The following is a 15,284-nucleotide window of genomic DNA, read 5'->3' on the forward strand; positions in this document are numbered from 1 at the left end:
AGCGGCTCGTGGTAAGAAACTATTGTGGGAGCACGGGTTAAGATCTGAAACCACCATGGCTATTCTCCCATTGGCAAGGGAGATTAACTAAGCCAGGGGACATCCTATGACACATCCTCCTTCATCGCGAAGGGTTAAGGTTTGGGTTTTGCTTGGTTACCTTTTGGGCACGAGTGGGACCTTTCTCAAATCTTGGAAATGTCCCCGGCTTAATTCGCCCTCCCTTGTGAAAGTAAATAAGTTGAGGGGGGCCCACGGCGGTGGACTTAGTTTTACATCACAGTCGATTGGAAAGTAGCGGAGCCACGTACCATCTGGGGTGCTAACTCTTCTACATCTTCATACAAATCATAGAATTTACAGTGCAGAAGGAGGCCATTCATCCCATCGATCTGCACCGGCCCTTTGAAAGAGCACTCCACTTAGCCCCACACCTCCACCCTATTCCCCTTTATCCCTGTAACCCAGTAACCCCATCTAACCCTTTTGGACACTAAGGACAATTTATCACGGCCAATCCACCTAACCTGCACATCTTTGGACTGTGGGAGGAAACCGGAGCACCCGGAGGAAACCCACGCAGACACGGGGAGAACGTGCAGACTCCGCACAGACAGTGACCCAAGCCGGGAATCAAACCCGGGTCCCCGGCGCCGCGAGGCAGCAGTGCTGACCACCGTGCCGCCCTGATCTGCCGTTATTCTTCTTGCAAGCATTCCTAAAGCTGGGGTTTCTCAAAATATTCCTGTTCGGTGTGGTCCCCGATCAGGGGTAACCACCGGTTTGTCCCGGGGAAGATGGACGGAGGGTTCCAGAGCTGGCATCGGGCAGGGATTAGAAGAATGGGGGACCTGTTCATCGACGGGACGTTTGCGAGTCTAGGGGCACTGGAGAAGTTCGAGTTACTCCCGGGAAATGCCTTTAGATATATGCAGGTGAGGGCTTTTGTGAGGCCACAGGTGAGGGAATTCCCGTTGCTCCTGGCACAAGAAGTTCAAGATAGGGTGATCACGGGTGTATGGGTCGGGGAGGGCAAGGTGTCGGAAATACACCAGGAGTTGAAAGAAGGGGGGGAGCCCTAGCAGAAGAGTTGAAGGGTAAATGGGAGGAGGAGATCGAGGAAGGTCTGTGGGCTGATGCCCTAGATAGGGTTAATTCCTCCTCCTCGTGTGCCAGGCTCAGCCTGATACAATTTAAGGTGGTCCACAGAGCGCACTTGACGGGGGGCGAGGTTGAGTAGGTTCTTTGGGGTAGAGGACAGATGTGGAAGGTGCTCAGGGAGCCCGGCGAACCATGTCCATATGTTTTGGTCATGCCCGGCACTGGAGGGGTTCTGGAGAGGAGTGGCGGGAGCAATATCTCAGGTGGTGAAAGTCCGGGTCAAGCCAAGCTGGGGGCTAGCAATATTTGGAGTAGTGGACGAACCGGGAGTGCAGGAGGCGAAAGAGGCCGGCATTATGGCCTTTGCGTCCCTAGTAGCCCGGCGACGGATCTTGCTAATGTGGAAGGAGGCGAAGCCCCCCAGCCTGGAGGCCTGGAGAAATGATATGGCTGGGTTCATAAAGTTGGAGGGGATTAAGTTCGCCTTGAGAGGGTCTGCGCAGGGGTTCTACAGGCGGTGGCAACCGTTCCTAGACTATCTCGCGGAGCGTTAGAGGAAGGTCGGTCAGCAGCAGCAGCAACCTGGGGGGGGGGGGGGACTGCCTGGGAGGGTGGATGAGCAAGAGATAACATGAAGGGTTGGGGAAACTGGCATGTATGGTGAGGGCCAGTGTACAACGCTGTGTAAATATATCATTTTGCCATGTATATATCTTGCTCTGCGCGATTTCTTGTTTTTTTTTTGTTGGCGGGGGGGGGTGGGGTATTGTTTGTAAGGGAGAAAAATTGTGTTAAAAAACTTTAATAAATATATTTTTTTTTAAAAAAGAAGAAAATATTCCTGTTCGGATGTGAGAGGACAGGCGACGAATGGTTTGTTTTTTTTGTCTGGAATTCTCCTCTTTGCTCGAGTGGAGATTGAAAGCCTCCTGTCTGTAACTGCCTGAGATCTTCCCAAATAGCAGAGAGGGGAATGTTACAACGCATTGAGCCTCTGTCTGCTAATTGAAGAGCCACATTTCAGGATGCTGTTGGGAATACAAAGTTAATTAGCTACAAAAGTTAAAGTACCAGATTGTGTAAATAAAGTATGTGGAGGAATTATGCATGATATGGAAATAGGTTGTGTAAATTTTAAATGGTAATTTAGTTCGATACATTATGCAGTGAGTATGATTATCCAGGCTACGCGCTCTTTAGTTTAAATGAGATTAGTTTTGCATTATTTTGGGCTAATTAGCACCTCGGCATAATGGTTGAAAATGTTCCATGCGGTGAATTACCTTTCGGAGTGCGGGGATTGTGGCAATGTGGTCGCCTCACTCAACCTTGCCGCTCTCGTTCTGACCACAAGCCAGGGGACAAACGTGCTCTCCCGTCTCTTTTCAGCTGAGTAATGAGATCATCCGCTTGTGCTCCGCGGAGATCTCGCTGGACAGGATATTTGACGGTCACATCAAGTTGAGCAAGGTCACTCTCCACGACTGCATCGAGTGCTGCCAAGCCTGGAAGAACCACTTTGCACGGGCGTCCTCCATTCACACGAGGTGAGGCCCGGTCACATCCTCAGCTCACCTTTTTAACATTTTCCCAATTAAGGGGATTTAAGTTTAGCGTGGCCAGTCCACCTATCCTGCACCTCTTTTTTGGGTTGTGGGGGTGAGACCCACGCAGACACGGGGAGAATGTGAAAACTCCACATGGACAGACTCTGCTCACCTGCTATCCCAGAGTTTAAACAGTTTGCTGATCTCAGATTCACGTGTTTGTGCGTGTGTGCATGTATACTTGTGGGCTTGTGTGTCTGTGAATGTATACTTGTGTGCTCATCTGTCTGTATGCGTGTATACTTGTGTGCTCATGTGTCTGTGTATACTTGTATGTTCATGTATGCATGTATACTTGTGTTCGTGTGTCTGTCTGCGTATATACTTGTGTGCTCATGTGTCTGTGTATGTGTATACTTGTGTGTCTGTGTAAACTTGTATGTTCACGTGTGCTGTGTGCATGTATACTTGTGTGTCTGTGTACGTGTATACTTGTGCTCGTGTGTCTGTGTAAACTTGTATGTTCACGTGTGCTGTGTGCATGTATACTTATGTGTCTGTGCGTGTATACTTGTGTGCTCATGTGTCTGTGTGCGTGTATACTTGTATGCTCGTGTGTCTGTGCGTGTATACTTGTGTGCTCATGTCTGTGTAAACTTGTATGTTCACGTGTGCATGTATACTTGTGCTCGTGTGTCTTTGTAAACTTGTATGTTCACGTGTGCTGTGTGCATGTATACTTGTGTGTCTGTGTGCGTGTATACTTGTGTGCTCGTGTGTCTGTGTGTATACTTGTATGTTCACGTGTGCCTGTGTGTGTGTATGCTTGTGTGCTCGTGTGTCTGTGTGCGTGTATACTTGTGTGTCTGTGTGTGTATACCTGTGTGTTCGGGTGTCTGTGTGTGTACACTTGTGTGTTCGTGTGTCTGTGTGCGAGTATACTTAGAACATAGAACATAGAAAAATACAGCACAGAACAGGCCCTTCGGCCTACGATGTTGTGCCGAACCTTTGTCCTCGATTAATCATAGATTATCATTGAATTTACAGTGCAGAAGGAGGCCATTCAGCCCACTGAGTCTGCACCGGCTCTTGGAAAGAGCACCCTACCCATAGTCAACACCTCCACCCAACACTAAGGGCAATTTTGGACACTAAGGGCGATTTATCGTGGCCAATCCACCTAACCTGCACATCTTTGGACTGTGGGAGGAAACCGGAGGAAACCCATGCAGACACGGGGAGGATGTGCAGACTCCACACAGACAGTGACCCAAGCCGGAATCGAACCTGGGACCCTGGAGCTGTGAAGCAATTGTGCTATCCACAATGCTACCGTGCTGCCCTTAAGACAAATAAATCTACACTATATCATTTTACCGTAATCCATGTACCTATCCAATAGCTGCTTGAAGGTCCCTAATGTTTCCGACTCAACTACTTCCACAGGCAGTGCATTCCATGCCCCCACTACTCTCTGGGTAAAGAACCGACCTCTGACATCCCCCCTATATCTTCCGCCATTCACCTTAAATTTATGTCCCCTTGTAATGGTTTGTTCCACCCGGGGAAAAAGACTCTGACTGTCTATCTATTCCCCTGTTCATCTTATAAACCTCTATCAAGTTGCCCCTCATCCTTCTCCGTTCTAATGAGAAAAGGCCTAGCACCCTTAACCTTTCCTCTTAAGACCTACTCTCCATTCCAGGCAACATCCTGGTAAATCTCCTTTGCACCTTTTCCAAAGCTTCCACATCCTTCCTAAAATGAGGCGACCAGAACTGTACACAGTACTCCAAATGTGGCCTTACCAAAGTTTTGTACAGCTGCATCATCACCTCTCGGCTCTTAAATTCAATCACTCTGTTAATGAACGCTAGCACACCATAGGCCTTCTTTACAGCTCTATCCACTTGAGTGGCAACTTTCAAAGATGTATGAACATAGACCCCAAGATCTCTCTGCTCCTCCACATTGCCAAGAACTCTACCGTTAACCCTGTATTCCGCATTCATATTTGTCCTTCCAAAATGGACAACCTCACACTTTTCAGGGTTAAACTCCATCTGCCACTTCTCAGCCCAGCTCTGCATCCTATCTATGTCTCTTTGCAGCTGACAACAGCCCTCCTCACTATCCACAACTCCACCAATCTTCGTATCATCTGCAAATTTACTGACCCACCCTTCAACTCCCTCATCCAAGTCATTAATGAAAATCACAAACAGCAGAGGACCCAGAACTGATCCCTGCGGTACGCCACTGGTAACTGGGATCCAGGCTGAATATTCGCCATCTACCACCACTCTCTGACTTCTATCGGTTAGCCAGTATGTTATCCAACTGGCCAAATTTCCCACTATCCCATGCCTCCTTACTTTCTGCAGAAGTCTACCTTGGGGAACCTTATCAAATGCCTTACTAAAATCCATGTACACTACATCCACTGCTTTACCTTCATCCACATGCTTGGTCACCTCCTCAAAGAATTCAATAAGATTTGTAAGGCAAGACCTACCCCTCACAAATCCGTGCTGACTATCCCTAATCAAGCAATGTCTTTCCAGCTGCTCAGAAATCCTATCCTTCAGTACCCTTTCCATTACTTTGCCTATCACCGAAGTAAGACTAACTGGCCTGTAATTCCCAGGGTTATCCCTAGTCCCTTTTTTGAACAGGGGCACGACATTCGCCACTCTCCAATCCCCTGGTACCACCCCTGTTGACAGTGAGGACGAAAAGATCATTGCCAACGGCTCTGCAATTTCATCTCTTGCTTCCCATAGAATCCTTGGATATATCCCGTCAGGGGGACTTGTCTATCCTCAAGTTTTTCAAAATGCCCAACACATCTTCCTTCCTAACAAGTATTTCCTCGAGCTTACCAGTCTGTTTCACACTGTCCTCTCCAACAATATGGCCCCTCTCATTTGTAAATACAGAAGAAAAGTACTCGTTCAAGACCTCTCCTATCTCTTCAGACTCCATACACAATCTCCCACTACTGTCCTTGATCGGACCTACCCTCGCTCTAGTCATTCTCATATTTCTTACATATGTGTAAAAGGCCTTGGGGTTTTCCTTGATCCTACCCGCCAAAGATTGTTCATGCCCTCTCTTAGCTCTCCTAATCCCTTTCTTCAGTTCCCTCCTGGCTATCTTGTATCCCTCCAACGCCTTGTCTGAACCTTGTTTCCTCAGCCTTACATAAGTCTCCTTTTTCCTCTTAACAAGACATTCAACCTCTCTTGTCAACCATGGTTCCCTCACTCGACCATCTCTTCCCTGCCTGACAGGGACATACATATCAAGGACACGTAGTACCTGTTCCTTGAACAAGTTCCACATTTCACTTGTGTCCTTCCCTGCCAGCCTATGTTCCCAACTTATGCACTTCAATTCTTGTCTGACAACATCGTATTTACCCTTCCCCCAATTGTAAACCTTGCCCTGTTGCACGCACCTATCCCTCTCCATTACTAAAGTGAAAGTCACAGAATTGTGGTCACTATCTCCAAAATGCTCCCCCACTAACAAATCTATCACTTGCCCTGGTTCATTACCACGTACTAAATCCAATATTGCCCTTCCTCTGGTCAGACAATCTACATACTGTGTTAGAAAAGCTTCCTGGACACACTGCACAAACATCACCCCATCCAAACTATTTGATCGAAAGAGTTTCCACTCAATGTTTGGGAAGTTAAAGTCACCCATGACTACTACCCTGTGACTTCTGCACCTTCCCAAAATCTGTTTCCCAATCTGTTCCTCCACATCTCTGCTACTATTGGGGGGCCTATAGAAAACTCCTAACAAGGTGACTGCTCCTTTCCTATTTCTGACTTCAACCCATACTACCTCAATAGGCTGATACTCCCCGAACTGCCTTTCTGCAGCTGTTATACCATCTCTAATTAACAATGCCACCCCCCCCCTCCCCCTCCCACCTCTTTTACCACCCTCCCTAATCTTATTGAAACATCTATAACCAGGGACCTCCAACAACCATTTCTGCCCCTCTTCTATCCAAGTTTCCGTGATGGGCACCACATCGTAGTCCCAAGTACCGATCCATGTCTTAAGTTCACCCACCTTATTCCTGTTGCTTCCTGCGTTGAAGTATACACACTTCAACCCATCTCCGTGCCTGCAAGTACTCTCCTTTGTCAGTGTTCCCTTCCCCATTGCCTCATTACACTCTTTGGCGTCCTGAATATCGGCTACCTTAGTTGCTGGACTACAAATCCGGTTCCCATTCCCCTGCCAAATTAGTTTAAACCCTCCCGAAGAGTACTAGAAAACCTCCCTCCCAGGATATTGGTGCCCCTCTGGTTCAGATGCAACCCGTCCTGCTTGTACAGGTCCCACCTTCCCCAGAATGCGCTCCAATTATCCAAATACCTGAAGCCCTCCCTCCTACACCATTCCTGCAGCCACGTGTTCAGCTGCACTCTCTCCCTAGTCCTAGCCTCACTATCACGTGGTACCGGCAACAAACCAGAGATGACAACTCTGTCTGTCCTGGCTTTTAACTTCCAGCCTAACTCCCTAAACTAATTTATTACCTCCACACCCCTTTTCCTACCTACGTCGTTGGTACCAATGTGCACCACGACTTCTGGCTGCTTACCCTCCCCCTTAAGGATCCTGAAGACACGATCCGAGACATCCCTGGCCCTGGCACCCGGGAGGCAACATACCTTCCGGGAGTCTCACTCGCGACCACAGAATCTCCTATCTATTTCCCTAACCATTGAATCTCCTACAACTATTGCTTTTCTATTCTCCCCCCTTCCCTTCTGAGCCCCAGAGCCAGACTCAATGCCAGAGACCTGGCCGCTAGGACCTTCCCCCGGTAGGTCATCCCCCCCCCCCCCCCCCCCCCAGTAGCATCCAAAACGGTATACTTGTTTTGAAGGGGAACGGCCACGAGGGTTCCCTGCACTGTCTGCCTGTTGTTTTTTTTCCCCTGACTGTAACCCAGCTATTCTTGTCCTGTACCTTGGGTGTGGTTACCTCCCTGTAACTCTTCTCAATCACCCCCTCTGCCTCCCGGATGATTCGAAGTTCATCCAGCTTCAGCTCCAGTTCCCTAACACGGTCTTTGAGGAGCTGGAGTTGGGTGCACTTCCCGCAGGTATAGTCAGCGGGGACACCGGTGGTATCCCTCACCACCCACATCCTACAGGAGGAGCATGTAACTGTACTAGCCTCCATCCCCTCTTACCTTACAGAATATAGCTGCTCTGTGGACCAACTGGATCTCCGCCCTCCGACTCTGCTCCCAGTCAGCTGCACTCTCTGTAAACTCCTGGCTCTCTTCTTCTCACACTTTGCGGAAATGTAGGAAACAAAATGAAAGGAGCACCTTACTCCCTCCTCACCTAACTCCCTCAGTCACCAAACTCTCACTATAGCACTCAAATGCACCAAATTCAGCACTCCCTCAGTCACCAAACTCTCACTATAGCACTCAAATGCACCAAATTCAGCACTCCCTCAGTCACCAAACTCTCACTATAGCACTCAAATGCACCAAATTCAGCACTCCCTCAGTCACCAAACTCTCACTATAGCTTTCAAATGCACCAAATTCAGCACTCCCTCAGTCACCAAACTCTCACTCTAGCACTCAAATGCACCAAATTCAGCACTCAGTGCAAACAAAGTCTGCACTGTAGGGGATCACTTTTATACTGTGAATCTAGCCTCTGAAAACTGGCCAAATCCAATTAACTAATTAACAAGCCCCAGCTGCAAGTGCCTACAAGTAGAAGCCTGTTTAAAGCTGATTGAAAATTCACCTTCTTCTAAACCAAACGGCAACTTTTAAGTTAATTAACTAAATAAAAGAAAGACTAGACTTTAGATAAAAATGAAGCCTTATACTCCCTCAGTCACCAAACTCTCACTATAGCACTCAAATGCACCAAATTCAGCACTGAGTGCAAACTTGTGTGTTCATGTGTCTGTGTGCGTGTATATTTGTGTGCTCGTGTGTCTGTGTGCGTGTATATTTGTGTACCTGTGTGTTTGTGTGTCTGTGTGCATGTATACTTGTGTGCTCGTGTGTCTGTGTGCATGTATACTTATGTGCTCGTGTGTCTGTGTGTATACTTGTACGTTCACGTGTGCTGTGTGCCTGTATACTTGTGCGTGTGTGCATGTATACTTGTGTGCTCATGTGTCTGTGTGCATGTATACTTATGTGCTCGTGTGTGTGTATACTTGTATGTTCACGTGTGCCTGTATACTTGTGTGCCTGTATACTTGTGTGCTCATGTGTCTGTGTGTGTGTTCATGTGTCTGTGTGAGTGTATACTTGTATGCTGGTGTGTCTGTGTGTGTGTATACTTGTGTGCTCGTGTGTCTGTGTGCGTGTATACTTGTGTTCGTGTGTCTGTGTGCATGTATACTTGGGTGTCTGTGTGTGTATACTTGTGTGTGCGTGCGTGTATATTTGCGTGTTTGTGTGTCTGTGTGCATGTATACGTGTGTGTTTGTGTGTGTGCGTGTATATTTGTGTGTTCGTGTGTCTGTGTGCGTGTATATTTGTGTCAGTGTGTCTGTGTGCATGTATACTTGTGTTCGTGTATCTGTGTGCGTGTATATTTGTGTCTGTGTCTGTGTGCATGTATATTTGTGTGTTCGTGTGTGTGTATGTATACTTGTGTGCTTGTGTGTCTGTGTGTGTGTATACTTGTGTGTTCGTGTGTCTGTGTGCATGTATATTTGTGTTCGTGTGTCTGTGTGCATGTATACTTGTATACACAGACAGACGAGCACACAAGTATACATGCACACAGACACACAAACACAAATATACACGCACACAGACACATGAACACACACGTATACACACACACGAGCACACTTGTGTGCTCGTGTCTGTGTGCATGTATTTGTGTGTTCATGTGTCTGTGTGCATGTATATTTGTGTGTGTGTATATTTGTGTGTTCCTGTGTGCGTGTATATTTGTGTGTTCGTGTGTCGGTGTGCATGTATATTTGTGTGTTCGTGTGTCTGTGTGCATGTATATTTGTGTGTCTGTGTGTGTGTATACTTGTGTGTTCCTGTGTCTGTGTGTGTGTGTATATTTGTGTGTTCGTGTGTCGGTGTGCATGTATATTTGTGTGTTCGTGTGTCTGTCTGCATGTATATTTGTGTGTTCGTGTGTCGGTGTGCATGTATACTTGTGTGTTTATGTGTGTCAGCATAAGCTCATAAAAAATAAGAACAGGAGGAGGCCATTCGGCCCCTCGAGCCTGTTCCACCATTCAATAAGTTCCTGGCTGATCTGATTGTGGCCTCAGTTCTGCTTTACTGTCTGAGCCCATAATCCTTTGCTTTCTTGGCGTGTGTGTGAGTGGGGATGTATAGAGGTGTGTGTGTGTGTATGTATATTTTTATATAGTTCTGCATAGTTGTGTTTTATGTTTGCGTCTGTGCGTCTATGTGTGCAGGTGTGTGGGTATAGTTGTTTGCAGGTGCGTCTATGTTTGCACATGTATGTGTGTCTGTGTGCACATGTGTATGGGTGTGTCCAAGTCTATGTTTGCGTATGTGTGCATGTGTATATATAGTTTTGTGTGTATAGTTGTGTTTGTGTGCATTGTTGTGTGTCTAGGTTTGCGCATGAGTGTGTGTGTGTACACAGTTTTGTGTGTACACAGTTTTGTGTGTACAGAGCTTTCTGTGTATATAGTTGTACTTGTGTGTATAGTTGTGTGCAAGTGTGTGTAGGTTTGTGTGTAGGGCGGCATGGTGGTGCAGTGGTTAGCACTGCTGCCTATGGCACTGTGGACCCGTGATCGATCCCGGCCCTGGGTCACTGTCCGTGTGGAGTTTGCACATTCTCCCTGTGCCTGCGTGGGTCTCACCCCCACAACCCAAAGATGTGCAGGGTTGGTGGATTGGCCACGCTAAATTGCGAAAAAAATAATTGGGTATTCTAAATTTATTTTAAAAAGGTTTGTGTGTGTGTTTGTATATAGTTGTGTTTGTGTGTCTCGTTGTGTGCAAGGGTGTCTAGGTTTGTGCGTGGGCATGTTTGTGTGTCTAGTTGTGTGCAAGTGTGTCTAGGTTTGTGGGTATGTATGTATTGGATGGAAGCATTATAGGTTTCAGCCACACTGGCAGTGATGGTTGAATCGTGGATACAGCAACATGATGGTCAAGGCTTCTAGATTAGTAACTCTGAACTGGTGAGTTCAAATCCTACCTTGCCAGGCAGTGTAGTTAAACCCCAGTTAAATCAGACACACTATGGGCTGGCACCAGGCAAAACGACCATGAAAACTCACTCCTGGATTGTCATCAACAACTGAGTCCATGGGTTGATACCCTTCAGGAGAGGGAAGCTGCCACCCTTACCCAGCCCGCTCTGTGTGTGGTTCTGAACTTCCCTCGAGCCTGCCCCGCAATCCACATTCTTTAACGTGCCCCACAGTGCCATTTAATAATAATCTTTATTATTGTCACAGAGATCTTTCCTCTGCATCTATCGTGGCCGAGAGACCTGGTAGCCCGGAGACCCAGCTTTAATAATAATCTTTATTAGTGTCACAAGTAGGCTTACATTAACATTGCAATGACGTTACTGTGAAAAGCCCCTAGTCGTCACATTCCGGCGCCTGTTCGGGCACACAGAGGGAGAATTCAGAATGTCCAATTCACCCAACAGCACGTCTTTCGGGACTTGTGGGAGGAAACCGGAGCACCCGGAGGAAACCCACGCAGACACGGGGAGAACGTGCAGACTCCGCACAGACAGTGACCCAAGCCGGGAATCGAACCCGGGACCCTGGAGCTGTGAGGCAACAGTGCTAACCACTGTGCTACCGTGCCGCCTATTTCCTTGCATCAGTCATCCCCAGCACCAGTCGCGTCGGGAAAACGACATCCCGGGAACACGGCGGGTTTGATCGGACACGCAAGGTGCCAGTGACACTGTTCTGCGGCGCGGCCCTGTACTTTCAAGAGGAGGATTGAGGTAAGACTTTGGGGCAAGGAACTGCATCTGAAATGTGTGCTTCCCTTCTGGTTACAGGTTTTCAAACATTCCCTGGATCTTAGACAACTCAAGTGTCTTTGCCCAAGTGGATGCCTTTATACAGCGATGTAGGGACCTGCTTGAGGTATGGCTGCGAAAGCAATTTAATACTCATCCACAGAGATAAATCAAACTAGAAACAAATAGGGCAGAGGCTGCAACTCTGAAATATAGTCAGAGACAGGTTAGATAGAAACTATGGAGAGAGAGAGAGTTAATATTCCTTTCATCAAAACGGAAAGAAGTTAGAAATTTAACAGTCGAGAAGCAGGCACAGTGCCAGGATTCAGCAGGCATATTCCCCTTATTCTTCCCTCCTTCGCAGCCTTTTCCCCATTTTTCTCCCACTGAAACTGCCTTCATCTGTGCTCTGCCTGCTCACAACGGCCAAGTATACCCGTGTGACCCATCACTGGTGGGCGAGCTACTGAAATACGGAATGCACTAATAATGACATGGGAGTCCCTTCTGCTAGGCGGCAGATTAGATTGGCGATAACAGGAGGGAGAATCAGACTGAATCACCCAGTAGTGGCACCGAATAATACTGGACCAAAGGGGACAAGGAGAACAGTTGGGAATCAGTGAGTGTCTCTCTTGCCTCCGAGAGAGAACAATTCAGTTCCTATTGCACAAGCTTGAGCTCATAATTGAAGCTTGAGTTTCCAGTGACAGTACTAAGGTGGGCCTGCATTGTCAGAGGGTCAGTACTGAGGGAGTGTTGCACTGTCAGGGGGTCAGTACTGAGGGAGTGCTGCACAGCCGGGGTCAGTACTGAGGGAGTGCCGGAGAGTCTGTACTGAGGGGGTGCCGCATTGTCAGAGGGTCAGTACTGAGGGGGTGCCGCATTGTCAGAAGGTCAGTACTGAGGGAGTGCTGCATTGTCAGAGGGTCAGACCTGAGGGTCAGACCTGAGGGAGTGCCGCATTCTCAGAGGGTCAGTACTGAGGGAGTGCTGCACTGTCAGAGGGTCAGTACTGAGGGAGGGAGTGCTGCACTGTCGGAGGCTCAGTACTGAGGGAGTGCCGCACTGTCAGAGGGTCAGTACGGAGGGACTGCTGCACTGTCAGAGGGTCAGTACTGAGGGAGTGCTGCACTGTCAGAGGGTCAGTACTGAGGGAGTGTCGCACTGTCAGAGGGTCAGTACTGAGGGAGTGCTGCACTGTCAGACGGTCAGTGCTGAGGGAGTGCTGCACTGTCAGAAGGCAGTGCTGAGGGAGTGCCGCACTGTCAGAGGGTCAGTACTGAGGGAGTGCTGCACTGTCAGAGGGTCAGTACTAAGGGAGTGCCGCATTGTCAGAGGGTCAGTACTGAGGGAGTGCCGCACTGTCAGAGGGTCAGTACTGAGGGCGTGCTGCACTGTCAGTGGGTCAGTACTGAGGGAGTGCCGCATTGTCAGAGGGTCAGTACTGAGGGAGTGCCGCACTGTCAGAGGGTCAGTACTGAGGGAGTGCTGCACTGTCATAGGGTCAGTACTGAGGGAGTGCTGCACTGTCAGAGGGTCAGTGCTGAGGGAGTGCCGCACTGTCAGAGGGTCAGTACTGAGGGAGTGCTGCACTGTCGGAGGGTCAGTACTGAGGGAGTGCTGCACTGTCAGAGGTGTCAGTACTGAGGGAGTGCTGCACTGTCAGAGGGTCAGTACTGAGGGAGCGCCGCACTGTCAGAGGGTCAGTACTGAGGGAGTGCCGCACTGTCAGAGGGTCAGTACTGAGGGAGTGCCGCACTGTCAGAGGGTCAGTACTGAGGGAGTGCTGCACAGCCGGGGTCAGTACTGAGGGAGTGCCGGAGGGTCTGTACTGAGGGAGTGCCGCACTGTCAGAGGGTCAGTACTGAGGGAGTGCCGCACTGTCAGAGGGTCAGTACTGAGGGAGTGCCGCACTGTCGGAGGGTCAGTACTGAGGGAGTGCCGCACTGTCGGAGGGTCAGTACTGAGGGAGTGCCGCACTGTCAGAGGGTCAGTACTGAGGGAGTGCCGCACTGTCAGAGGGTCAGTACTGAGGGAGTGCCGCACTGTCGGAGGGTCAGTACTGAGGGAGTGCCGCACTGTCAGAGGGTCAGTACTGAGGGAGTGCCGCACTGTCGGAGGGTCAGTACTGAGGGAGTGCCGCACTGTCAGAGGGTCAGTACTGAGGGAGTGCCGCACTGTCAGAGGGTCAGTACTGAGGGAGTGCCGCACTGTCGGAGGGTCAGTACTGAGGGAGTGCTGCACTGTCAGAGGGTCAGTACTGAGGGAGTGCTGCACTGTCAGAGGGTCAGTACTGAGGCAGTGCCGCACTGTCAGAGGGTCAGTACTGAGGGAGTGCCGCAGTGTCGGAGGGTCTGTCTTCCAGCCGAAACTTAAACCGTTCCCCGTGATCCTTTCAGGCAAATGTAACACCCGTGCAACAAATCCGTTAAGACTAGACGAGTCGCCCCCAATGTCCTGAATCAGCAACATGTAAAAACAGATAACCTGATGACCTTAATCAATACTGGTTGTCGGAGTTTGCAGGGTTTAAATTCCCTTCTGTGTTTCCAGCAGTACCATTAATTCCAAACTTTCAGAATAATTGGCAGTGAATTGTTTTCTGATGTGCTGAAGTGCTGAAAGGTGCTATTGAAATGCCTGTCTTCTTTCTGTTTGAGCGTGGAGATTCATGGTGGTGATAAAGCTTGGGCCAAGGGACACCGAGATTTCCCCTGACTCGCTGACAGCCTCGGCGTTGTCCCATCAATCACTCCTGCTGCCGTACTGTAAAACGTCGCTGTTTCCTCCTCCAACCTGCCCAGGTGTGCGAATGCCAGGAGTTCTTTGCCCGCTGGGAAGATGGCGAGCAGATACCGCTGCCCTGTTTCGGTGGGCACCGCGGCCCCGACGTCACCCGGAGCCTCCTGGAGATCGAGGCCACCTTTGATAAATACCTGCAAATGCTGAAACTCATGAAGAATGAGATCCTGGACGTGAAGAATACGTTCTGGCACGATGAATACAGCAGGTCAGTCTCATTGACCCTGAGAAGATTGCTTCAAAGGCACATAACCCAGTGTCAAACCCATTGGACCGTGCAGGAGCAGTGGGGCGTGCCATTGAGACTGCTTGGCTCTTTTGTTAGCCATGGTTGTTCAATCTTTGCCTTGTCTCCATGGGTGTCAGACATGGCTCAGTGGACAGCACTCTCCCACTTCACTCGACAGGCTGGGTGTTCAACACCCATTCCGGGGACGCACAGACCTTCTCCAGGCTGGTATTCCCAGTGCTCTGTTACTGAAGAAAATGTGCACCATTGGAGGGTCAGTACTGCGGGAATTAGGCACTGTCAGAGTGTGGGGACTGAGGGAGGGCTACACTGTTGGTCGGTTGGTATTGAAAGAGTACTGCAGCACTGAGGGAGGGCTGTATGGTCAGAGGGCCAATTGAGGGAGTGCTGCAATGTCAGAGGGTCAGTACTGAGGGAGCGCCACACTGTCAAAGGATCAGTACTGAGGGAGTGCCGCACTGTCAGAGGGTCAGTACTGAGGGAGTACCGCACTGTCAGAGGGTCAGTATTGAGGGAGTGCCGCACTGTCAGAGGGTCAGTACTGAGGGAGTGCCGCACTGTCAG

General features: G+C 49.2%; 1 protein-coding gene across 1 annotated transcript in view; it reads left to right on the forward strand.

Moving 5' to 3' along the window:
* The window catches only part of dnah2 (dynein, axonemal, heavy chain 2), a 314,816-nt gene that overhangs the window by 33,721 nt on the left and 265,811 nt on the right, over positions 1 to 15,284 (forward strand). Inside the window, exons 9-11 of the mRNA XM_072493227.1 lie at positions 2,491 to 2,648; positions 11,702 to 11,789; positions 14,473 to 14,678. Coding sequence (XP_072349328.1) covers positions 2,491 to 2,648; positions 11,702 to 11,789; positions 14,473 to 14,678 — 452 coding nt within the window. The remainder of the gene's footprint in view (positions 1 to 2,490; positions 2,649 to 11,701; positions 11,790 to 14,472; positions 14,679 to 15,284) is intronic.

Source organism: Scyliorhinus torazame, chromosome 31 (genome assembly GCF_047496885.1).
Source record: "Scyliorhinus torazame isolate Kashiwa2021f chromosome 31, sScyTor2.1, whole genome shotgun sequence".
Classification (NCBI taxonomy): Eukaryota; Metazoa; Chordata; class Chondrichthyes; order Carcharhiniformes; family Scyliorhinidae; genus Scyliorhinus; species Scyliorhinus torazame.